The sequence below is a fragment of the Populus euphratica genome, unplaced genomic scaffold, assembly GCF_000495115.2.
Source record: "Populus euphratica unplaced genomic scaffold, PopEup_1.0 scaffold198.1, whole genome shotgun sequence".
Lineage (NCBI taxonomy): Eukaryota > Viridiplantae > Streptophyta > Magnoliopsida > Malpighiales > Salicaceae > Populus > Populus euphratica.
This window is the reverse complement of record NW_011500080.1, coordinates 123,308-147,609: the sequence shown is the minus strand read 5'-3', so window position 1 is coordinate 147,609 and position 24,302 is coordinate 123,308. Positions and strand designations below refer to the sequence as shown.

Genomic DNA, 24,302 nt, shown 5'->3' with positions numbered 1-24,302 from the left:
TGTTATATTTGGAGCTCTTTTAGGAGTTTTCCATGATAGACATTATTAACTATAAGTAGTCAAAATAATATTATTTTAGTTTACGGTTTACTATATATTAACTTCCATATTTGATTATTTTATTTTTATTACCAGCTACTTTATTTTTATACAAAAACAGAATAACTTTTTTTATTTGAAATAATAATATACATGCATTGCAGAAAAACGAAATCAATTCAATGGCTTTTAAAATATAATGTAATTTTATCTAAAATAGAAGAAGGTATTACACTCCAAAAATAAACAGAAAATTCTAAAGTGCCTTCCATGCGCGTGCACGTGCAGGGGGTGGTGGTGCACGCACATGTTCAGCTCCATGGTAAATTTTTAGGTAGCAACCCAGCTGAAGAATCTCCTGCCACGATAAGAGACAGCAGCCTGCATTTTGGATTCGACTCAGCTATAAAGCTAGCTATCAAAAGGCCATTGAGATTCATATCAACAATTCGTCACCGCATGTGGAGTTTACCAGTGACCTGACCTCCTACTCCCACCATTCTTATCCATCTTTCTTTAAGAGAGCGTTTTGGAGACTGGGTCAAGAAAAAGATGGCGAAAACTCTGTTGTTATTTGAAAGACAACAAACTAATGAAGCAAGACACTAGAATTTCTGATCAACAAACTTGCTTGCACCAGGCAAAATTTGGACTGGGTGTCTGCAAGAGAATAAATCAACCTGATAAAAAAACACAGAAAAAAACCTAAACAAGTTCCTGGCCTGATCTACTAAAACATGTTCTTGAATGCAATAGTATGATATTATCATCTAATGACCCATGTTTAACAGCAAAATCTCCCCAGAACTTCAAGCTGTCTTTGGCTTTGGTTTAATGCGCTTCACTCTTGAATACAGAAAAACTCCAGCAAGGGCAATCCCGGTACCTGAAATGAGTTCATACCAAGAAATCATGAAGAAGTCACATGATAGAATATAACAAGCATGCAGACTAGTGAAAAAATTACTGTGACATCAAAATATGAATTTTACCAAATGAGTTGATAGGCGACACAGGTGTCTTGAAGAAGAGGACAGAGCTCACAATGACAACCACCCGCTTCACGCAATTACCAACAGAGTGTGTAACAGGGGATACCCTTTGCAAAATCATATAGGAAACCTGCGAGGTATATTCCCAAATAGATCAGACTTGGCTATTTTGGAACAAGAAAGCTATTTACAAAGTGCAAATTCTGTTCGACACATCACATGGACAAACTGTAATCTGTTACATGCTCTATTTTCTAGAGATACAGGCCTGAAATCATACACAAGCACTTGTGCACACTTCCTATTCTAGTTTCAAGCTGTTTTACCACCCCAGCAGGGATCAATTGCACTGAGCACAAAACAAGAGTTCCTTCTACTCCTCAAAGAATTAGTTAACATAATAAGTAAGCAAAAATAATAAAAGAACAACAAATTCCAGACATGTACAGTCTTTTATATCAGGGTGCCAAAGCACCAATAGCAATCAGAAGCTTGAAGAGTTCAGCCAATACCAGAACAAAGATGGCAATAACAAACATGATAGAAGAATGTTTTGAGAACCATTTTTCGCATGACAACTGTGCTATTTTGAAAGGTAGGACAAGAACTCATTCTCAACCTCTCTTGCCAAAATGAAGGATATAGGTTAGAAAATAAACATTAAGGAACATAGAAAAACTTGAACAATATAGAATTGATCATTTTTCAAAACCGAAAGGGGAGATTTGCATATCTGTCTGTTAACAGCCACTAAATACACTATGAAATTCAGGTTGTATTTTTTAATTGCATGGTGCAGACTACTCAAATTTGTCTAACAGTGATATGTAGACATTTTCCAGCACATAAGAAATGCTGTTATATTAATCTTCCACAAAAAGTTAGTCCATTAAAAACAACCCAAGGAATTAAGTGCTCAAAAGAAGGCAAATTTCTACTGGTGAAGACTGAAAATAAAATATAAAAATGATTACTTTCAAAAATACAAAAATCACAGTACTACAGAGACTAAAATACACACTCAACAAGATGCTAGAAAGGTAAAAACAAAATATTCTCTAGGAATAGATGACCTATGCGTTTGGAGAAAAAGAAAAAAGAGAAACATAAAAAACACAAAAGCAGCCTTACCTGTTGATAGGCATGGAAGCAAAGCGCAGCAAGAAAAGCCCTAGTGTATACCTCTTTAACATTCAATCCCTGTCACAAATATCAGATAAGCAAATCAGAAAAGAACTCATACCAAGCATGCAGTTTGAGTAACCATGAATTTTTTTAGACATTTTTTTCTATAGAGAGAACTCACAGCAGATTGGAGGTAAGCCGGAGTAAACTTGACACCTTCCATGAAGATAGTCACAGGGGCTAATAGGACAAGTGACATGATCGTTATGATGGAGAAAAGAGTAATGTTGTCCATAGATTCCTGTTCATGAACAAACCATCAATCATGTAGCAATCTAAATCAAATTAGAGCAAAATGAAGTAGCAGAATATGCAATATGCAACGAATCATGGAAAATGTTTAGCTCAATTGGGGAGCAAAATCAAAATATTCAGTCCAGCATGTACCAAAACCATGATGTAGTTGTAAATCTGAGAAGTTGGAATTACCTCTTTCTTAACCATGACCTTTTTACTTAGGACATTACGAGATTGGTTTGTCAAATTAGAAGCCATTGCACTCCAAAAACCAGCCCTTTTAAAAACAAAATGACAAGTTCATAATAAAGTGCATCAGTAACAGCTCCAAATAAAGTGCATCCATAAGCTTTTGGGGTGGCAAGGACTGAAATTATATAATGACTAGACAGCATCACTTACCAATTGAAAGAGGCCTCAGTGACTGAGGCAAGTGCCACTCCACCAACAATTGGTATAATGGAACCAACCACCCAAAGTGTAGGCATCTGGTGCAGAGTGATAAGAATTAGAGCTAAAGCAACTTAACTAGCATCTGACAGAATCAGCAAGCATTCAAACTGTAACAGCAACATTAGCTACTAGAATGGGCATGTTAGCAAATTCAAGTTAACTCCATCCAGGCTACCCAGAATAAACAAAAAAATGAAAAAAAAAGAAGCAAAAAGCCTCACCTCCCCGAGAAACATAGCAGAGAGGACAACCGAGAAGAATGGCTCCATAGCCTTGATAGTGTGCGTGAATGAAACAGCAACCTTCCCAAGACTCATATTAGTGAAAAGGTTCCCTAGCGTGTGAACCACCGCCAATGGCAGAATTGCAGCAAGCTACCCAAAAACAAAACAAAAATAAGTCTCCATCTCGACAACAAAAAGAACCAATCACCCACATATTGAACACGGCAGCTGCAACACAAATCAAATACCTGCGCGCCACTAACTTTCGGCTTTTTATACAGATTGAAAGTCCACATAAAAGCAATCAATACCGTCCCAACAGTAAACTGAGCTGCAGTGATAGTTACTGGGTTCGGGAATACCCTCAAAACCTGTGACAATTAGCATTACCAATCACGGTCATTCATCCTCCTTTATCATGGCTACCAATACTGAACATCAATCTACATTAATCTAAGCAAAACTAAAATCACAAACAGTTATCTTAAAAAAGAAGAAGAAGAAGAACATCTGAATAATCGATATACTGTGATTTCTAATTTGAATTAAAATTAGAGAAAAAATTTCATATGTTGCTAAATTTGAAAAATGATCTAAGCATCTCCATTTCATAAGTTCTTCCAATTTTATCACAGAATTAACAGACTAAAATAAAAGGTAAAATAATTAAAAAGAGAAAAGAAAACGAAAAGGCAAACCTGCTTGTTATAAATATTGAAGTAGATATTAAAAAGATACCAAAGGCCAAACAATAAACCAAGCTCTAAAGTCTTGGTCAAACTACTCTTCTCTTTTCCCTCACCAGCACTCTCTGGAACCGCCGTTGCTTTCACCTCAAAACGCTCCATTTTACGCTCGGAGACCAAGGGATTCCACGGCCTCGAAAGAGAGGAATTGGAAGCAGAAGACAAGGACCAGGATCGGCGAGGGAAAACGGCATTGTTGGAGTCGGGGTCGTGTCGCTTCGAAGAAGAAGAAGAGAAAGCGCGAATCGGATCGAATCTGGAAGGGAGTGAATAAATAGGGCTACCAACTAGGCGTCGTGGTTTGAGGGGAGTGAGAGAAGAGGAAGAGGAAGGAGTGAAAGCCGTGCTCTGCATTTTCAAGATCCGAAAGGAGCCAGCAGAGAGACGGAAGGGGAGAGAGACAGGGAGGGAGAGAGAGTTCTGTGTTTTGTGTTTGGTTTTTTATAGGTTGGAAAGGTTAAAAATGTTAGGTGGGCTGCCTAGCGAATAGGAGAAGAGCACGAGTGTTGTGTTTTTTTAAAATTGAATAAAAATAAAATTGGCAATCAGGGATACTCTGGGAGTTCTCTGCTTTAGACGGTAGAGGTTCTGAATTTTATTTTCTCATTAAAAGCGTGTTTGTAATTTTTGCTTTTTTTTTAAGAATTGTTTTATAAAAATATTAAAATAATATTTTAAAAAATTAAAACCTGCACATAAAAATAATTTAAAAACATAAAATATTAATTCAAAAAAAATCAAATTTTTCGAAATACATCCTACCCACAAAAACAAATATTATCTAAAAAAATATTTAGGAGTTTGTTCGAAAAGATTTTTAAAAAAATATATATTTGGCATTAAAAAAATAAAAAATTAATATTTTTCTTAATTTTTTCTAATTTTTATATATTAATATCAAAAATTAAAAAAATCATTTGAAAAACACTAAAATATCCAGCACACAGTAAGGATTATTGAACTATAAAAAGAATTCAATTACATAATCCTCAAATGATTTTTTTTATTTAAAATAATAATATATAATCATCTTAAGCAATAGTTTTTTTTTCCTTTAATAAATATATTTAATTTCATTGTTCATCTCTTATTCCTCAGATTTGGTGTGGTAAATTCTGAAGTAAGTTGAATTTGGGAGGATAATATGGTTTTCTTTTTCTTTGGTCAAAACATTCAACTCTTTTATTTTTATATACATGAAAGCTACCTAACATATCAACAAAAACCTTATTCTATTTCATTATCAAACACAAACAAAGGAGAATTTGTAACTTGAAGCATGACGTAATGAGGTTTTAAATTGAATCGAAAATGATATTTACCTAATAAGGTATGTTAGGAAGCAGTGTAAATCATGTTTTATTAAAAAAAATTATTTAACTTGTTATATATTTTCAAATCGTTTTAATATATTAATATTAAAAATAATTTTAAAAAATAAAAAAAAAATATTTTAATGTACTTATAAAAAAACATTTTAAAAAATAATTAATAATATATTTTCAAATATATATTAAAATTATTTTTGAAAATACAGTTTTACATATTTTTATATTTTTAAATTATTTTGATATGTTAATATTAAAAATAATTTTAAAATAATTATTTTAACATTAAAATTTATTAAATCGAATCAAATGAAGTTTGTAGTCGTTCAATTTATTTAATTTGATTGATTTGACAATCCCACCTCAAACATGGTACAGTTAATGCCAACAGGTATTTTCTTTTTTTAAAAAAAAGACAAAACAATGTTAATTGAATAAAAGATAGTAAAATTAACCTTTTTGGAGTAAATTTTCGAATTGGTCGACAACGTGGATGGGTTGTTGGAAGCAAGGAGCTTTCTTCTCCCACAATCTTCACCCTCCAAGTGGGGTGGAGAGTATGGACAAAATATAAAATAATAATTGGCTAAGTGGGGGACTTTCTTTGTTGCCAAAATGGAAAATAAATTCCACCAACCGGCCTTTTGGATGAGGTAAAAAGGGCTGCTATAATGTTGAGCTGACTCTCTCTGAAAGGATTAACCTTCCTGTGTCCAGAATTCTGGGAAGTGATGCATGTCCCTGTATGCTTGAAGATTCATACTAATTTATTCTTACCATCTAAGAACGAGTAACGGGCAGCAGAAACCTCAGCAGGTGCTCTCATGGCTATCTTTTAAAATTACGACCGAACAAGGCAACAGCCATTTACAGAAAAACCATATGGTATGTGGTGTCGACATCGAGGAAAAACCATATCTCAATTACTGGGTATTTATTCATCAAACAGCTGGCTGCTTTCCAGTTTTGTAGCAGATGCAGCCTCAAGAAACAAAGCACCAAAGCTCCATGTCCTTATGTGTAGTTGTTAAGAGGCAACTTGCTTCTGTTGCAAATTCAATGAAGTGAAAGAAGATGAACAACAATGCTTGGACTTGTCATCTTCCGATCATGTACGTGGAAGTTGTAATGATAAATCCTACCAGCAAAGAATAATCAATGGATAAAAAGTATCCATCTGGTTCCCCAAAACTTCCATGTTAAAATGCTTGGGAACTTCATCGTATTTAGCACATCAATATCTTTGTAGCAAAATACAAATCCACTAAACATCAAAACATTGCCATTTTAACCCATACCTTTCATGTAGGGTTATTAAAGATCGCAGTTGCTTAGGACAGAAAAACTTCAACACTTGAAGACTTCGCTATACGGCACACAGGGCAAACATCTATGAGCCCTTCACAAACTTTGCAGAGGCACAAGTGTCTACATGGAAATAACAAGACGGAAGCTTCATTGATCTTGCAAGCTCTGCAAGTCATCTGCTTTTTCAAGGAGATTGAATTCGCAGAACCATCCACAAGGCGCATATGGTTTTGGTTAGCATAAGAGGTTGCAGTGTCGACCTCACTGTCCCCATAACCTTCCTTGCCATGCATCGCACCTTGTGCCATTACCTGCTCCAGATTGCTTTTCAGAACATTAACTACAGACTCATTATATTTTGTTCTGCAGTGCCAGGAATGGACTTCCATGCTAACTTGCTTTATTCTCTCTACTAGATCCTTGTTCTTGCGGTTTATGTTTTGTATTTGAAGCTCCTTCTCATGTAGCTTGCTGCTAATTCCTTGTTCTATGGAACTCAGCAATGAAACTGTATGTCTTTGCCCCAGTTCTCTCACACCTTTTATGAAATTTTCTTCCTGTTAAAAACAAACGAGGTAAGCACAAAGGGTGAAAGCCAGCAGCAGCATTAAAGCATGTCACAAGCTAATTATTACTACTCGTATTCTTGTAAATGTAGAATGCAAAAGGTCTCAAGGTCTCATATCGGAAACATTATGACTATTCTTTGAATTTTTCCTATCCTAACTCATAAGTTAGGCTCCTACTGATGCAAGATTGTAGACATTAACAAGACAGTTGGACGTGTGCAGAAAAGGTCCAAGAGGGAAGATGTTTTGTATAAAAAATGGGATTTAAAAAAAGGGAGGGGGGTGTTTATTATAATGTCATTTCCCTCTGTAAGAATGAAGAAAGGGGAACAACTTTTACCTTCATGGAAAATGATGCATGAATTGGATGCATTACAAAGGGCATCAGAAGGAAGGCAGAAGTTTCTGGTAAAACAAAATTTCAGTAGCACACAAACAGAGAAAGAGTAAGGAGTCGAATAGTTAAGGAGTAACTGGCACACTACTATACATTAAGTGTATGGGCTAAGTGGAAGTATGCTAGACATATGTGTATGACAGCAGGCATTAATACTTTGGCATGAAATTATTACCTGCAGTCTAATATACTGATCTAAATCCCCTTTCTGCAAATTAATCTCTGCTTTAAGATCATCACTGAGAGACAACGTCACAGGGAGGGTGGCTGTATTACTTTCACTTGTACAAGTAACAGAAGAGTTGTGTTCATCTTCCTCAGAAGATAGTTTCAATCCAATTGATACATGATTAGGATTCAGAATGATTCCCGATTTACAGGCATCATATTGGCTGAAGTTATTACTTGATGATAATTGATGCTTTTTCTGTCCAGAAATGGATTCTGTCTCCTTGACTCTTTTAGCAGGCTGGCCAAAGATTGCTGTCTGCTGATTGCTGGTGTGATTTGTGGAGACCCCAAAGCGCCCAACCGGATCTGTGACAGATTGAAACTTCACTAGGTGATCAGACCAGCCATGTAACTCTCAAAAGAGAGGAGTAAAGACAGTAAATTTGTAATTAGTAATTAGCAAAGTGCACATTAAGAAGGCAAAACACAAGGAGTTTAATTGCAGTTTATTGATAGAACAATAGAACAATATTGTCGTGGGAAAAAAGAAAGAAATCAAAGACCTCTCTCTATTCCAATTTCTTAGATAAGTACCCCCATTAAATAAGCATCGGAGACTTGAACTTATTGACTAACTTCATCTGAGAAGCATGCATCAAATCAAAACACGCAGATTTATTTTCGGAAGATCAAAAATCAGGAATCCATTAAGCACAAAACAATCTAACATGACCGCACAGAGGGACAAAAGAATAAAGAGGGAAAATGTAAGTAAGCTCTTCTCGAATAACAACGCCATGAAATGTAATGACCACCTAGCATAACAATGTCAAAGTTTTGTGACCTTTAATGCAAAGCAGCACAATAAAAAAATAAGACGCAATTAGTCTGCAGAAAAACTCACAATCCCCAAGTAGCTGCAGCTGAGGCAATGCATTAACATCATCCAAGATGTGGTTTTCGCCAAAGGAAATTGGAACCAAAGGATTGCTGTTATTACCTCCAAACATGTTCCTGAATTGATCCGAGCTAAAAACCTGAAATTATCACCATGTGCATTCACCATAATAAATATGCGATCACAAATGGAATCCAATCTCAAGCACTTTCAAGCTATCAATAATAGACAAAGCCCTTCAAAATGTAATGCTTTTGGGGAAAGAGAACAATCAAATAAATTACATTAAACATTTTAAAAGGAGGAATAAATTCCCTATAAAAAGAATTGTAATTTTATCTAAACAGAATAAGATTGATACAGTATGCAAATACAGAGTAGGAACAAAATAGAGATCAGACCGGGGGACAAAGAAAAAACCCATTTTGAGCCTCTTCTCAACACAAGAAGATCAATGTCTACATAAATGGATCAGAAAAATAAACACAAAGTTGACTCAAAGAGTTTGAGCAAAACACAATCATCAATCCATTCATAAAACTAGTTAAAAGTTGGGAGCCGATTGTCTACCTGAGCTGAAAGCGGCTGAATACTGAGAGAGAGACCGATCAAGGAAGTGAAAATGTGAAAGAGAAAAGATGGGGAAGAGAAAAGGAAGCAATTTTGTTACTTGTTATTGTTAGAAGTGGTGATGATGAGAAGGGAGGAGGGTAGAGAGGCTGTAGTTGTTGTTGTTCAGAAAAAACTGAGGACGCCATATGTACAGGTACTTGTTCGTGTTGTTGGTGGTGGTGTTGACATTTTCTTGGTGATGTACATTGCCTTTTACCGCGTCAGCTTTCATTCTTCTTTTTTTCTTTCTTCATTTTTTTTTTGGTTTTTTGGCAACGTCTGGCTGTTTGCTCTTTGGACATTATCGAATTTTAGATGCTGAAAGAAGGGATCAAATTCTGGCCTTAAAGCCATCACATCGCAAATTGAAGCCCACATTCCAGCCGAGATCAATTCAAAGGGGGCAGCCAGAAAGCTAACGTATTACAAAACCTTTTCTTTTTTCTTTTTTTTCTTTTTTCTTTTTTCTTTTTTTTTTTTTTGACTTTGGAAAAACACGGCTTTGCAATGGGTGTGGATTACGGAGAAAAGCTCACACGTGATACTTGGCTTCTATTGAACGAAATCGTTTTAGTCATCTATCGTACACACATACTTCACAACCCAAATCATTTTTAAGATCCGATAAAAAATACTTTTTAAAACAAATAAAAAAATTAAAGGAATTTAATTTTTAATTAAAAAAATATTAAAAAAATTAAAATAAATAAAATATAAACTAAAAAAATATTATTAAGTAAGCATATCATACTTATATTTAATCAATTAATTAAATTAAATTAAAATATAGATCTTTCAAAACAAACGCTAAATTTAACAAATAAAAAGATAAAAGACAACCAAGATCATTTTTAAAATCATTAAAAAGTCCTACATGCAGTAAATAAAAAAATTAATAGAGCCTGGTCTCCCATTGAAAATGAGCTTAAAAAAACTAATTAAATTCAGACGAACCCCTTAAACCTAAATTAATTTTTTAAACTCGCACTCATAAAATCCTAGATTAGGCCTCAATAACAAACTTAATTCACAACCAATTTAATGTTGAATGATGAAACTAGAGAAAAACTTAAATTAAAAACATTGTCAAAATGAAGCAAAAATAGCAATTAAAAAAATGAATATCAAATTTAAAAGGAAAAATAAAATATAAAGAGGATGAAATTGTAAAAAAATCAATCTAAAAAACTATCTTAAACAAAACAAATAGCACTCAAAAGAATGGAGATCAAATTAGAAAGATAAAAAAAAATAAAGGGGGTGAAATTGAAAATGAATTCTAAATTCATAAACTATTCTAAATAAAACAAATAGTAATAAAAAAAATAAAAACCAAATCCAAAAGAATAAAAAATTTAAGGTTTAAACCCCGACCAAAAGAAATAAAATATAAGACTGTGAAATTTTCTTTTAATAGATAAGGGGTGGTTTTGAAAAAAATAAAATTGAATTGAATTAAAAAGGTACTAGAGATTAAGTAAGGAGACAATTGATTGGTTCATTTAACAACCCTAAATAGTCCATTGGTTGATTATAAATAAATAAGGAAAAAACTAAGAATTTTAGTTATTTTTTAAAAAAATTATTAAAATTAAGAAGAGAAAAGAGAAGCAAAGAAAAATATGGGAAATTCCTTAAGAAGAACTAAAGAAATAGACAAGGTAGGGAGCTTGTGAGGGGGTTGATGATCTAAATACCTTAAACAAGAATTAAGAGAGGAAAGGGTTATAAGTTTGGTGAGGAAGAAAGAAAGGCTTGGAAAATTCTGTATGGTTGACATTTGAAGCTTAGATTATTATCTTGTAAAGTGTTTTGGTGCTATTTAAACAAGTTATTATGGGATTAATTGATTTTGATTGAAAATCTTTAATTTGAAGAATTAGAGTTCTTGATATATTTGAGGATATTGTTGTGCTTTTGATGTAATTGGGGTTGGAATAATGATAGAATAACTCAAAATAGTGAATAAAAAAAAAAGATCTAAATGATTTGACTATTGCTAGAATCGATCATTATTGAAGGAATTAAAAAATGATGAGTTCTTAATTAATTAATTATAAATGAGTATTTGGACAGGTAAGAAACAAACTTATATATGAATTAGTAAAATAAATAAGTTTTTCTTTGAAAGAGTTTTGGCTATCTTAAATAAAAGGTGAATTAGATTCGTTTTTTTAGATTTTTTTTTATAATGAAATAAGAAGTTGTCTTGTTAATTAGCTCTTGAAAATGATGATTGAATTAAAAGAATCAACTTAGATTATATTATGTGAAATAAGCATTAAATGAAAAATGATATAATATGCTTGTTGATACAGGAGAGGTTGTAGGAGCTCTTTAGCAATAAAAAAGTGCATTTAGAACACTAATAATAGGTAGGTGCATACCTCCTCGATATTCTAATATTAATACAAGAAGTTCTCAATTTCATTAATTGTACCTTATTTTTTCTTTAATTTAGTACTGTTATTGGAGCTAGCTTCCTGGTAATGAGATTGGTGCTCGATAATGAAATGAGAAACTAGTTATCTTATAATAAAACTAATACATGATAATAGGCTGAGGAACTATCCATCTGATGATGGAACTAGTGCTTGATAATGGACTAAAGAACTAGTTATCTTATAATGGAGCTCGTGCCCCATAATAGGTTGATGAAGTAGTTATCTTGTGATAGAGCTAGTGTTTGGTAATGAGTTGAGGAATTAATCGTTTTATGATAAGATTGATACATTGTTATGGGTGATAAAATTAGCTATCTAATGAGTTATGGATTTAAATTTGATTTTTATGTTTAATAATTGAGTTATTAAATGATGGAAATGAATGCCCAAATTAAAAAAAAATTAGTGAAAATAAGTAATCATTTATAGTGGAATTATGAGAGAGTGGTTGATTGTAATGATTCAATTATGATTTGAAAAGTATGGTTTAGAATGATTCGAGAAATAAATTAAACATATATCTCATCATAAGGATTTTTAATTGTTTATATGCTAATAACCTAGTTTAACTCATACTTATTATTAATTTAATTCCACATACTTCATGTTCTTGTGTGGAATTATTAAAATGATTAAAGGGTTTCTCTTTTATAATCATTGAAATTGTGATTTTGAGAAAATTAATCCTTTTATAATGTAAAATTAGATAAGAAATCTATGTCGAGATTATAATATTGTACCACTTCTGATAAGCTTTTCCTAATAAATCTTATAATATTATGTTCCTTGTTTTGTAAAGATCTTAAATGTATAATTTGAATTTATAATGTTTTCTTAGAAAAATGTGTAATGCCTTACATTATTTATTGCTTGTGAATTTGAATCATGGAATATAATGGTACGAGAAGTGTTAAGAAGAATTGGACTATGATTATAATGTAAAAATATTTCATAATAAAAGTTATTGATGATATGGAAAAGTTCCAAGGATGAATGCTAAAGATGATTGATTCTATTAAAAATGGTCAACCAACTAGATTTGTAAATTTAACTTATCGATCATTTGATGAATTTAAATAATAAATTTTGTTATTATCTCAATCAGTCTAGAAAACTAATCAATCGAATTATTAAATAATAAGGGAAATAATAAAGTTATAAAATGAATCAATTGACCGAATTATAGATAGAATGAAATCGATCGATCATTACTATAACTAGTATAGGGAAATGTTAAACCAATAGGCTAAACTGGTAGATCAAAAAGTTGACCTAGTCGACCATTATTACCAACAAGAAAACAACTTGCCATATTTTTAACATTATGCAAGGAAAGAAATTGCATGTCAATTTATATAGAAAGTTGGGGTTGTTTCAGTTAGTATCATCTAAATAGAAAGTTAGGGTTGTTGCATAAGGGCTGCTTTGAGATTTTGAAGGGGCATGCGCAGAAAGTGAGGAAGAGAGAGAGGAAAAGAAAAGAGAAAAGTGAAGGTCAATAACACCAAACTAAATGACAGTTTACTATATGCACTGCCTCATCACATAGGGGATTCTGAGATGAATCAAACATCATCGAAGAATATGGAATTTGGTCACGGGACAACTCCACACACATTATTTGAAAACTACAATAGTCGCTTACACGCTAACACGTGCATTGCATGCATCAACAAAAATTTTTAATAATATTTCTATTTTTAAAATTATAAGATTGCCCTTAAACAAACCAAATAATAACAAAAAAATAACATGAGTAAAAATACAAAAAAGCCCCAGGATATAAGCTAAAGGAAATTCCATTTTTAAGGGCATTTAAGTCATGTTATTGTGTTTAGAAAATTAAAAATACAAAAACACCCATGGACATCATTTTTATAAAATTTGACTCCAATGGTAATGAATTCATTTTATAGTGCATACAAAATGTGAAAGACCAATCCATCATTCATCAACATGGTAATACCAATGAACCCTTAAAATTTAAGAATGGAAAAATGGTTTATTAATATGGATTTCAATAGTCTTTTTCCCACATGTTTTAGAGTTTTTTACTAGATTATTGGCTGATTTTATGCTACGGGTTAGATCATTTTTTCTAACTTAAAAAAATCCAATTGTTGCTAATGTATTTTCTAACAAATTCTTTTGTAATCATGGACTTAAAATATGATGTATATTGGACAAAAAAATACAATGACACATTGGATTATATGTTTTCAAATATTGAGATGAAAACATATTAAATCGACTCAGATTGACCTGTCAAACTTTCGAATTCGATCATAAGCTCAAGATAACCCCATGAAAAAGAATTTGAAAATATTATGAAGCCTAATTTCAAACCAACTTAATATTAAAGGATAAAATTAAAAAAAAATTCAATTAAAAAAATGATAAAAAAATAATCAAAGTTAACATATGTTAACTTGTAAAACTTATGACATGAGTCATGAGACTAAGATAATTTTATAAAAAATAAATAAAAAAATAATGAAGTTTCATTTCCAATAAATTCAATGTTGAAGGTTGAAATGAGAAAAAAAAAGAGAAAAAAACTAAATATATGGGATTGGGGATAACTCCACATAAATCAAAATATAGGTCCTTCACATTCATGCTAGGAGTAGTGTTCTAGGTTCCTAGTTCCTTTTGTATGAATTAGGAATTAAATGAATGCCAATGTATTTCCTTTAAGTAATTATATAACTCGAATTGTATTAATATCTCTTTATATTAATCATCAAGACTTAAGATTCTTACTATTTTATGCTTGTAATATTAATGTTGTTTATCCAGTTTTGACTACCATTTTGTATGTGTTTGTAAATGAGAAGGAAAAATGAATATGTGAGCTATTATGCTTGTGACTAGTAATGATTATGGTTGCAATGCAATATAAATATGTTATGATGTAGAATGAGCATAAAATATGTATAAAATAAATTGTCGATAACTTAGGATCTTTCTAGTATAGGGGAGATTACTTTGCTGAAATTTTAGTAAAAATTTTAATAAATCTTAAATAAGTTGACAAAAAAAAATAACTTACCCATAAATTTTGGTAATATAACTGCTTTATTTGATTCTGGAAATGAGAATGTTGCAGGATAATTGGATAAATTATGGTTTATGACAACCTAACTTTGAAGAAAATATTCAAAGCAAAAATTAACTTTTGATTTTTAAGTAATTTTTGCATAAACCCTAAACAACTTTAAATCTGTTTAACAAAATCTTTAAAACTTTTGAAATTTTTAAATATATTTTCAAGTAATTGTGGTTTGATTCATTTTGGCCAAGTTAGTTCCCTTTGCATTTCCTAATCTTTGCCTAATTGCTTTGATTTTGCATATTTTGCACTCAATTTCTTTTCAAATTTCAAGTCATATGGTAATATATGAATTTTAACTTGATTTTATTTAATGATTATTCAAATATTTTCTATAGGAAATTACTGGAGTTTTCAAGAATACATAAAACCTGATTGAGTTGGGTTTGGTTTATACTCGATCGATTTTAGGTAAAAAATTTAAGATCGAGTTTGGGTATAGATATTGAATAACCTTAGCTATGGGTATCCATTCTCATCTCTATTTTCAACCCATTATGACCTAAAAAATAAAAATAAAAATAAAAAACACCATAAAGATCTTAATTAACTTATTTATGGCCAAAAACCCATAAAAAAAACTCAAATTAAAAAAACTTCTTCAGGTTAGATCTACTCTCTCGAACATTGGAAGGGCAAAGGAACACTATAGTGGAACTCCTCATATTGAATGGAACCTCATTACATCACGATTAATCATTTTTGTGGTCGAAAATGGTGTCAACTAATGATTTTTTCTCCTTAGCACTATAATATAGTGATTTTGTCTTTCTCCTATCTCAAAATGAAGGACTTAGAAATAAAAAATAAAATAAAATTTTGGATAAAATTGAATTTTTGAAAGCTAAAGATATTGGAAATGTATAAATTAGAAAGATGAAAGGCTAAAATCATTTTTTCTCATCAGTTTTGGAAAGGCCACTTATTTTCTTAGCTTTTGTCACTTTGGTTATATGTTTTTCAACTTTGTCATATCTGAACAAATAAAAAATAATTGGCATTCAATTTAGCCATAAATGGATCAAATCATCCAAAAACAAAGTTTAATGATCAAAATGAAAATTTTCTTAACTATGTAGTTCATAGTGAAATGTGAGAGGGGCTACAATACACGCGTGTCCAGTAAAACACCTAACAACTTAGTTTTTATTGTTAATATATAATTTTTTATTTTATAGCTATTAACTATTGAATAAATTCAAAAGAAAATGATAAAAAAAATATTAGATATATTAAGTAGGAAATTACACGACATGAGTTTTTAATAGACACAGTTTATTATAAATTGTTATAGTAAAATTACCATTTCACTCTTGGGTTGAAAAAAAATAAAAACCTTGGTTGTGAGGGTATTTTAATCTTTTTTATAGGCTTATTGTTCGTTAAAAGATTGATAGGAGGAATGTTAATCTATTCTAATTTTTTTGTATAGTGAAATTACTCTTCTACCCTTAAGGTCAACAAAATTTATAATTGTTAACCAAAGGTTTTTTTTTTTTTTTTTTATCTTTTTGCAAAGTTTAAAATAGTAAAAATACTTCCTTACCATCAAGGACAAAAAAAAAATTGAGTGGTTGACCAAGGGCTTTGTTTTTGTTTTTTTTTTTTCTTATTAGGCTACAATTAAAACAAGTCTTTGCCTTTAGGAAAAAAAATTAATGCAATTAGGGTTGTTTTACACGTTGGTTTATTTATTATTTCAATTGTAATAAGGGGTGTTTTTGATAATTTAACATTGATTTTTTTTTATTTTTAATTCGTAAAAGTTGCTAGTGTGTGAATGGTGATTGCACTATTTAAGGAATACATGTGATGCCATCTAGTAGCCAAGCATGACCTTCCATCATGTCTTTAGAAGCGTTATTGCATACTTTTCCTCTTAGCGTGACACGTGATGGAAAATGATAAGTGGTTTGTCGCCGATAATTATTTTTTCTCTCTCTTCTAGAGAAAGTGCATGTCTGTCCTTATTTCTTTTTTTTTTTTTTAAATTTCAATCCTTATGTTTTTTTATTACATATTTTTATCCTTAACCCTTTTAGAAAAGTTTTTTATGTTTTCAATTTAGTCCTTAAATTATAATTTTTTATATATTGTTTTTTTCAATTCACTCCTTATTCTTCTGATTTCTTGTTTTTACCCTAGGCTTTTTTATTAAAGTTTTATTAGTTTTAAATCTCATCATTGAATTAAAGTTTATGCTATTTTTTTTTTAATTTAGCTTTTATTCTTTTGATTTTTTTATTAAAGTTTTTTTTTTCAATTTAACCCTCCAATTTGATTGTTTTATACCTTTAAATTTAATTTTTATTTTGATTTTCACCATCATTCTTTTAATTACAATTTCTTATGTGATTGAATTTTTTTCCAGTTTCATCCTTCAATATTTTTAGGATTAGGCTTCATGATTTTTCTATTTTTCACATCAATATAATGACAAGAGTCACAAGTTGTAAGAGTTGATATGATTATGAATAATTTTTTTCCCTCACTTTCTTTTATGATTTTATTATTCCACATTATTATTTTTAAATGATTTTATGGTTACTTTTAATTTCTTTTATATCGGTTTATTATGATTTCATTACTTAGATCATGAGTTTTACAAGCTCTTATTAGATAAAAGATTTTAATTTTTAATTTTTTTGTTTTGTATATGATTCTTGCAATCTCTATCGATTTCACTACTTTTCTCTTAATTTTTTCAATTTTTTTTAGTTATTATTAATAACTTTTATTTATTTATACAAATAATTATTAAATATTTAAATAAATCATTTGATTTATAATTATTTTTTTTATAAAAAAATATTACAATAGCATGTATACTCTTAGTTTTAATTTTTTTTTTTAAATTTCAACGTGCCAAAGGCATCGGTGAGATAACTAGTATAGCAGACGTTGCAGCAGAGAAACAGCGAAGCATAATCATACCAAGCAGAGTGATCATACTAATCGTAGTCAGCAAGTCGTTCGGGGATTCAACAGAAACAGCGAAGCATAATCATACCAAGAAGAGTGATCATGCTAATTGAACGAGGTAGTCAGCAAGTCGTTCGGGGATTCAACGAGCAGTCTCTTTCCCTGTGGTTCGTTTCGTTTGACCAATTAAACGAGGATTCCTTGATTTTCTTTTTCTCGCTCTCAATCCAACACGTGTAAATTTCTCTTCTATAACCAGCAAAATCTGCTACCCCCTATGAATAGCCCGCCCTCCTCGATAACGACGAACTCCACAAATTACCCTTCTCCTTCGTCTCTCTATTCTACCATAAACCGCACATATTCATAGGGTCAATTTAGTCACTTCGTAGTAAAAAAGTCTCACCGTCGCCAGACATTATAAAAATAAAAAACACTGGCGCTCTTTACCTTCTTTTTTTTATTCTAAAAAAAATGCAGTCCCTCAATCTGAGACCGTCGACGGATTTTAGTACAGGTACGAGGAGGTTTGTTCCAGGTCGGAGCTTCGGAGAGGAGAGGAGACAGTGTTTGAGTTTCAGAGTTTCCTACAGAAATTGTCGGATTGTTGCATGTTCTGTTGAGAGAGATGGAAACGGTGAAGGAACAAGTTCTAGTTCGGGTTCGGATCATAGTCCGAGTTCGTTTTTGTCACGGAGTCAAACGTATGCCATGCTAAAACAACAAATGGAGGTTGCTGCGCAATCTGAGGTAACATTTTAGTATTATTATTGTTATGTTTTCGCACAGTTAATTCTTTGTGTCTATTTCTTTGGAACAATTTCATTTTAAATAAAATCAATTTCATTCTTTTTTTAAAAATAATTCTGATTTGTCATTACATTTTAATTGTGAAATTTTATGCTTAATCACTGTTTGGTTTCTCGGAAAATGTAGCAATTTGTGGGTTCAAAGTTACCCTTTTTGTTTTTTGGTTGAGGATGTGGCCAATATAAGCAAAATATGTGTGACATCGAAGGTCAAGAAGCTTGATTGGTTTTTTGTTATGGCAATAAAATGGGTTATTGAGTATCAAAAGTTGACCAATGTCTATTGTAACTCTATAACTTTGTTTGTTTTGACATTAGGATTATGAAGAAGCTGCGAGAATTCGTGATTCGTTGAAGTCATTTGAGGAAGAGGAACCAGTTTTGCGGCTGCATAGGTTGCTGAAGGAGGCAGTTGCTGATGAGCAGTTTGAGGTAACTGTTTGCGGCATCTCATTTTCCAATTCGAATGTGATGTTACTTTATATTATATAGTGGGTTTATTTGTGCTGCTATTCTTTTAAAACCACTGGAGAAGTAATTCATTTTAGATGGAAACATTTCATGTTTGGGTTTGGTCAAAATGGTTATTGTGTTGTTTTTTTGTTTATTTTTTCAGTCTCCCTGGTTCTTCAATTCTGCGTCTTTTGTAATGTTTCAGCTTGCCAGTTGTTGCCCATTTTACCTGTTAAGTTTCTTGTGATACTGTAATAGGAAAAAAGGTTATTGAGAATAATCATTTACCAGCAATATAAATGACCGGGATAAACTACCCTGTGCTTCCTTTGTTCTTTAAGTTTTATAGGCTTTTAGATTTTGTTTGCCCCTTCATGAAGAGTTCATAAGAGAATAGTGTCCGAAAACTATGAGTGTTCCCAATCGTGGGTCAAACACATGATATATATCTAAGGTTAAGATATAGTTGGCCGCAGTTGGCCTCAACCCACATGGAGCACTTGAGTTGAAGACCTCTTGCACCAACCACCCTTCTGCAAGCTTTGACAGTGTAGGTTCTTAGGATGTTGTCAGTTTAGCATAAGATATCCCATCTTTTCTCTTTGGCATCTGCCTTATCCGGTGACTGCATGCTTGTTTCGTAAATCATTTATCAGCACAAATATGACCATAAAAGTACCACAAAGCAATTCAATATTCTAGTAAAGGGCATGGAAGTGATATAACTTCATGGAAGCATGGATATCCAATGGTAGTTTGCAATGAGATGCATCAATCTATATATTAAAACAGTACAAGTAACAGTCTTTTCTTCATCCTAGTGTCTTGGAATGGGGCCTATATATTTCTTGGACTTAAAATGAGGTTGCGCTTTACAGTTATGATTTGAGTTTATTGATATGGAAACTATTTAGCCAGAATCATGCCATAAAAAATAATTTCATATTATTCCTAAGCTATTCTGTTTACCATGGACGTTTCTGATAAACTTTTTATCTCTGGTAAATTTTTGGCAGGATGCAGCTAGGTATCGGGATGAGTTAAAGGAAATTGCGCCACACTCTCTCTTGAAATGTTCAAGTGATGCAACTACCTTGGTATGCTAACAATCTGATCAGCATGGTAGTTATTACTGTTTTAGAAATCCCGTGTTTGATATAAACTGATTTCATTTAGTTCATGTAGCTTCTTTGACCATCTGGCATATAAATTGATTTAAACTTAAAAAATCCCATATGTTTATTCTCTCCATTTTTCCTTGACTCTGTTATCTTACAATTTGATTTGTGTATTTAAATCTGGCCAGTGCAAAACTTATTTCAGCATATTTGAATTAGAGACCCACCTGATGTTCTGGAATAACCGGTTTTGACCTCCTGGTATATCATATCTAATAAAATACTATCAGCATGGGAAATATGTTCAAATTGGGTAATAAATGGGATAATTTTGGATGGGGCTTCATAATACGTGTGAGCTGGTGATACATAACACAAAGGTGCTTTACCATGCATGATCTTTTTGATGATAGTACAGACATGTTTGAAATTGAGAGAATAAATGGGTTGTGTATGGATGGGACAGTTGCAATATGTGTGAGTTGGCAATAAACAATACAAAATTGCTTTATTATGCATGATCTTTTCAACATGTCAAAGTAAATACCCACAATCTGGTCTTAATCTTTTCAACATGTCAAGGTAAATACCCACAATCTGGTCTAGATTTGAGTTTTGTGCTCTTGATCAGGTAATCATCTTGTTGCTTTACTTTGCATAAACTGAGTTAGCAATAGATAAAATAAAGTTGATTAAAAAAAATAAGAGGCCAAATAAAAGGCATGTTAGAAATGGTTTAAATTGATTTGAGCAGTCATAACCCAAGTCTTGTGTATTTCAGGGGATCAGGATTCAAGTTAGGAGCTTGTACATGGAGGGCCGAAGTCAGCCTTCAAAGGGGCAGTACTTCTTTGCATATAGAATAAGAATCACTAATAACTCAGATCGCCCCGTTCAACTTCTCAGAAGACACTGGATTATCACAGATGCCAAAGGAAAAACTGAAAACGTTTGGTGAGTTAAATTATCTTATTCTGGTCAAGATTCTTCAAAAGTACTCTGGTTTATGTATCTTGGTTTTGGTGACAACTTCTTCGATGAGACAAATCCTATGGATTGTGTCATGTGCGTCGTCCATCAATTTCTTTTACTTTTTGGTTCCATCAGCATTGGCTTCCTATGAATTTTGTATCATTTGTCATGCTGCAGGGGAGTTGGAGTTATAGGTGAACAGCCAGTTATACTTCCTAGGACAGCATTTGAATACTCATCTGCATGCCCGCTATGCACTCCTAATGGTAGAATGGTAAGTTGCAGTTGCAGTTATATTCTCTCTACCTGGAGAGTGATTGCTGGTTTTTGACCTTTTCCTTTCGTAATTTGGAGGGGATGGGGACAAGGTTTGTGCTTATATATCAAGATTGATAAATCCCATGAGTATTGAAGTTAGAGCATGATATATGGCCAGTGTTCATATAGCCTCGAAGCAAGGCTGTTTTTATCATGTAATGAAATATTGTCTTGATTATATCTGTATCAGAGATATGTAATCTAGTTTATATTTCACCACACAACAAATTCCAGCACAGTAATGGATGTTTGCCTTGCTGGCATCATGCTTTCTATTTTATGGTTATATGCCTTATGTTCTTGGAAGTCGTGGTCTGTAGAAGTGTTCTTAAAGCTAAATGAATTATTTTTTTTTAGTTTATTTTAGTGTGAATGATTTTGAAAGTTTTGGATATTTCCCTTTCATAGGGATGCTGGTAAATTTTATTTCCTTCGTACAATTGCAGGAAGGTGACTTTGAGATGAAACACATCGACAAAGCAGGCTCACCCACGTTCAATGTTGCTATTGCCCCGTTTTCTCTCTCAATACTAGGAGATGGAAGTGATGCCTTTTGATTTAGGCTTCATGGCTCACTCAAAGAGAGCGGAGGATTCGCATCCATTCAGGTTTGAAAAACTGTAAAATATATCTTATCTTGCCAGTGTAAAATTCTTCTCCTTTTTGGTAGAATTTATGCTGTCATCCATTATTAGTCTAGATGAATGAAAATTGTCAAATTTACATGTAACAAACCTATGGAAGAAATAATAAGAGGAGAGTGGATTGAGTATTACCAACGCAATGCTATTACCACTTGTGGTGGAGATGAAATAATATAGGTAGCTTCAATCTATGAATGTCTTGTCACTACTGTCCAGGCTTAGTTGTGAGAGTCAGGGTTACCTTAGCATTCCTATTGAAGAATTCTGGCTGGTTGAAATAGTCTTTGGAAATGATTCCGATGCATGTAAAAGGGCATAGAATCGTATCGTCAACTAACCCTCGACATCCTAACATCCAGTATACCTCTACAGGGTCTGCACTGTTGAAGTCGAAAGAATCCATTGGTAAAAGTGCTTCTTACTAGGAAAATGAACCAGATGGTCCAGCTCCAATACCAGCTTGCAGGCCCAGCCCTTGCTGTTTTTCCAAGTAATCCACGGTTGAGTGGAATATTCTTTGGTTCTTGGGTTTCTTTAAAGCAATTGTAACTTAGTTCTTCAGCAGATCTTTGCCTCGCTGTAAGTTGAGGGTTGAAAATGTTATTAAAACATTGTAAACATATTTTCTAGTTAAAACAAAATTTAAACTGCTCAGGTGTTGATTCAATAAGACTTGGTTAATGGTTTTAAAGATATTCTAGATGAGCTGTTAAAAAATAGTTTGATTTAAAAAATTTTAAAGATGTTATTTTTTAAAAAATATTAAAATGATAATATATTAGATAAACTTGGAAATTTATAACCTAGATAATAAGATTATAATAATTTTATAAAAAATAAATTGAAACAAATTATAAAATTTAATTTTTAATTAAGATGAAATTTTTAAAAAATATCAATTAAAAAAATCATTTTAAAAAAGATAATTTAAGTATTTTTTTCTCACTATATTTTTTAGTAAACATCATGTAGGATAAAAAAATATCGATAAATTCTCATTCAAAGGCATTTCTTCATTGTCATCATATTTTAGAATGTGATTGATTTTTGTTCTTAAGTGAAACTTAAAATAATACAAGATAAATATTGAGATCTTTTCATCAATATAAGCCTTACATATTAAATCCTTAACATATGCCTTATTTGTAACTTTTTTTCTTGAGGTTGAACAAATATTTGTATGAAATTAAATGAATGTTTTAAATTAAAAAAAAACATTAGAAATTTAATATGCATGTGTAATCCCTAACCTCTTGAATGAATACATCCATTTGTAATGTATATGGCCTCCAACTTTTGCTTTAAACGATAAATGTATAGGTAGATGTTTCATTAAGTTAAATAAGAATGAAAACAATATCATCTTAAGTTTGCAAATTATTTAGATGATATTCATTTCAAGCTTTCTCAATGTGTTGGGTATGCCAACTTGTTATAATATATATCTTTAAAAAAGTAACTAATCTCTATAAATGCATTTCATATCTATTTTGACAATAAATTCTGATAAGTGGAATGATTGTTTGTATAAACACATGACAATCATGACTATTCATTCATACAATTTTTCATTCTTATTAGGAAAACATAGACTCATAAGTCATTGGTAGACAAATAACTATGCATTATTATTTAAGACAAATCTGATTTTATATTTTACGACCCGTGACCCATTATTAACTATTGTAACAAAACAAAGATATATTTATTCTAACATTTATATTGTTATTTATCTTCCTTTTCATGTCCATTACCGTATTAGAAACATTTTCAAACATGTTTCTTTTGATATATATGACATCTAGATTATGACAAAAAAAATTAGTCTTTCAATAAGAAAACTCTAAAAAAATACTTCATTTAATTTTAGATCACACCACAACCAAAAAACTTTTGCTTACCAAATTGAAAATAAAAAACAATACCCTCGTACTATAAGACCATGTCATACAATTATTCATCCAACTATACCAACAAAGCAACATCCTTTTCAACTCTACCTATAAAGAAATTCTTTTTATTATTTTTGTACTTGTGATCGGTTGATAAAAACTTCTAATGATAATAAAAAAAATACTTTATCACTATTTGTTAAGGTAAAAGTCTTATTATTTTCCATACAAAGCACACATGCTAATTTTTCACGAGTTCTCAAACCAAAAACTATTTTATATCCAGAAAAATAATTGACAATCCACATCAAAACTGCATTCATTTGAAAATTTTGTTTCCTTAAGATATTATATGTCAAAGTCTTAGATGACCATATTTGTTTGAACTCATCAATCAATTGTCAAATATAAATATCTATATTCCTATTTAAACTATTAGAAAAGGATATGACTGTAGAT

At 31.6% G+C, this 24,302-nt stretch overlaps 3 protein-coding genes across 7 annotated transcripts; 1 reads left to right on the top strand and 2 right to left on the bottom strand.

The window, feature by feature from the left end:
- Positions 1-592: 592 nt before the first annotated feature.
- LOC105108773 (triose phosphate/phosphate translocator, non-green plastid, chloroplastic-like) lies at positions 593-4,322 on the bottom strand. The gene is made up of 9 exons (XM_011003221.1): positions 3,829-4,322; positions 3,379-3,501; positions 3,128-3,280; positions 2,856-2,941; positions 2,646-2,730; positions 2,338-2,457; positions 2,163-2,231; positions 1,032-1,161; positions 593-925 (listed from the first exon to the last, which is right to left on the bottom strand). The coding sequence occupies exons 1-9, from the start codon at positions 4,228-4,230 to the stop codon at positions 849-851; spliced, it is 1,245 nt and encodes a 414-aa protein (XP_011001523.1). The 5' UTR covers positions 4,231-4,322; the 3' UTR covers positions 593-848.
- Positions 4,323-6,125: 1,803 nt separating this feature from the next.
- Positions 6,126-9,560, bottom strand: LOC105108771 (probable BOI-related E3 ubiquitin-protein ligase 2). 3 transcript variants are annotated; one of them, XM_011003220.1, is made up of 4 exons: positions 9,118-9,560; positions 8,554-8,663; positions 7,654-8,031; positions 6,126-7,069 (listed from the first exon to the last, which is right to left on the bottom strand). In XM_011003220.1, the coding sequence occupies exons 2-4, from the start codon at positions 8,593-8,595 to the stop codon at positions 6,536-6,538; spliced, it is 954 nt and encodes a 317-aa protein (XP_011001522.1). In that variant the 5' UTR covers positions 8,596-8,663; positions 9,118-9,560; the 3' UTR covers positions 6,126-6,535. The 3 variants fall into 3 exon arrangements, with proteins under 3 accessions (XP_011001522.1, XP_011001520.1, XP_011001521.1); XM_011003218.1 differs by having other exon boundaries at positions 6,366-7,069; positions 7,654-8,015; positions 8,554-8,686; positions 9,118-9,557; XM_011003219.1 differs by having other exon boundaries at positions 6,366-7,069; positions 7,654-8,015; positions 9,118-9,557.
- An 8,353-nt stretch (positions 9,561-17,913) lies between these two features.
- LOC105108770 (uncharacterized) lies at positions 17,914-22,618 on the top strand. 3 transcript variants are annotated; one of them, XR_839118.1, is made up of 7 exons: positions 17,914-18,387; positions 18,765-18,878; positions 19,916-19,996; positions 20,799-20,971; positions 21,167-21,263; positions 21,754-21,915; positions 22,324-22,618. XR_839118.1 is itself a non-coding variant. In XM_011003217.1 (7 exons), the coding sequence occupies exons 1-6, from the start codon at positions 18,112-18,114 to the stop codon at positions 21,862-21,864; spliced, it is 852 nt and encodes a 283-aa protein (XP_011001519.1). In that variant the 5' UTR covers positions 17,914-18,111; the 3' UTR covers positions 21,865-21,913; positions 22,318-22,618. The 3 variants fall into 3 exon arrangements, 2 of the variants coding, with proteins under 2 accessions (XP_011001519.1, XP_011001518.1); XM_011003217.1 differs by having other exon boundaries at positions 21,754-21,913; positions 22,318-22,618; XM_011003216.1 differs by lacking the exon at positions 22,324-22,618 and having other exon boundaries at positions 21,754-22,091.
- Positions 22,619-24,302: the final 1,684 nt, after the last annotated feature.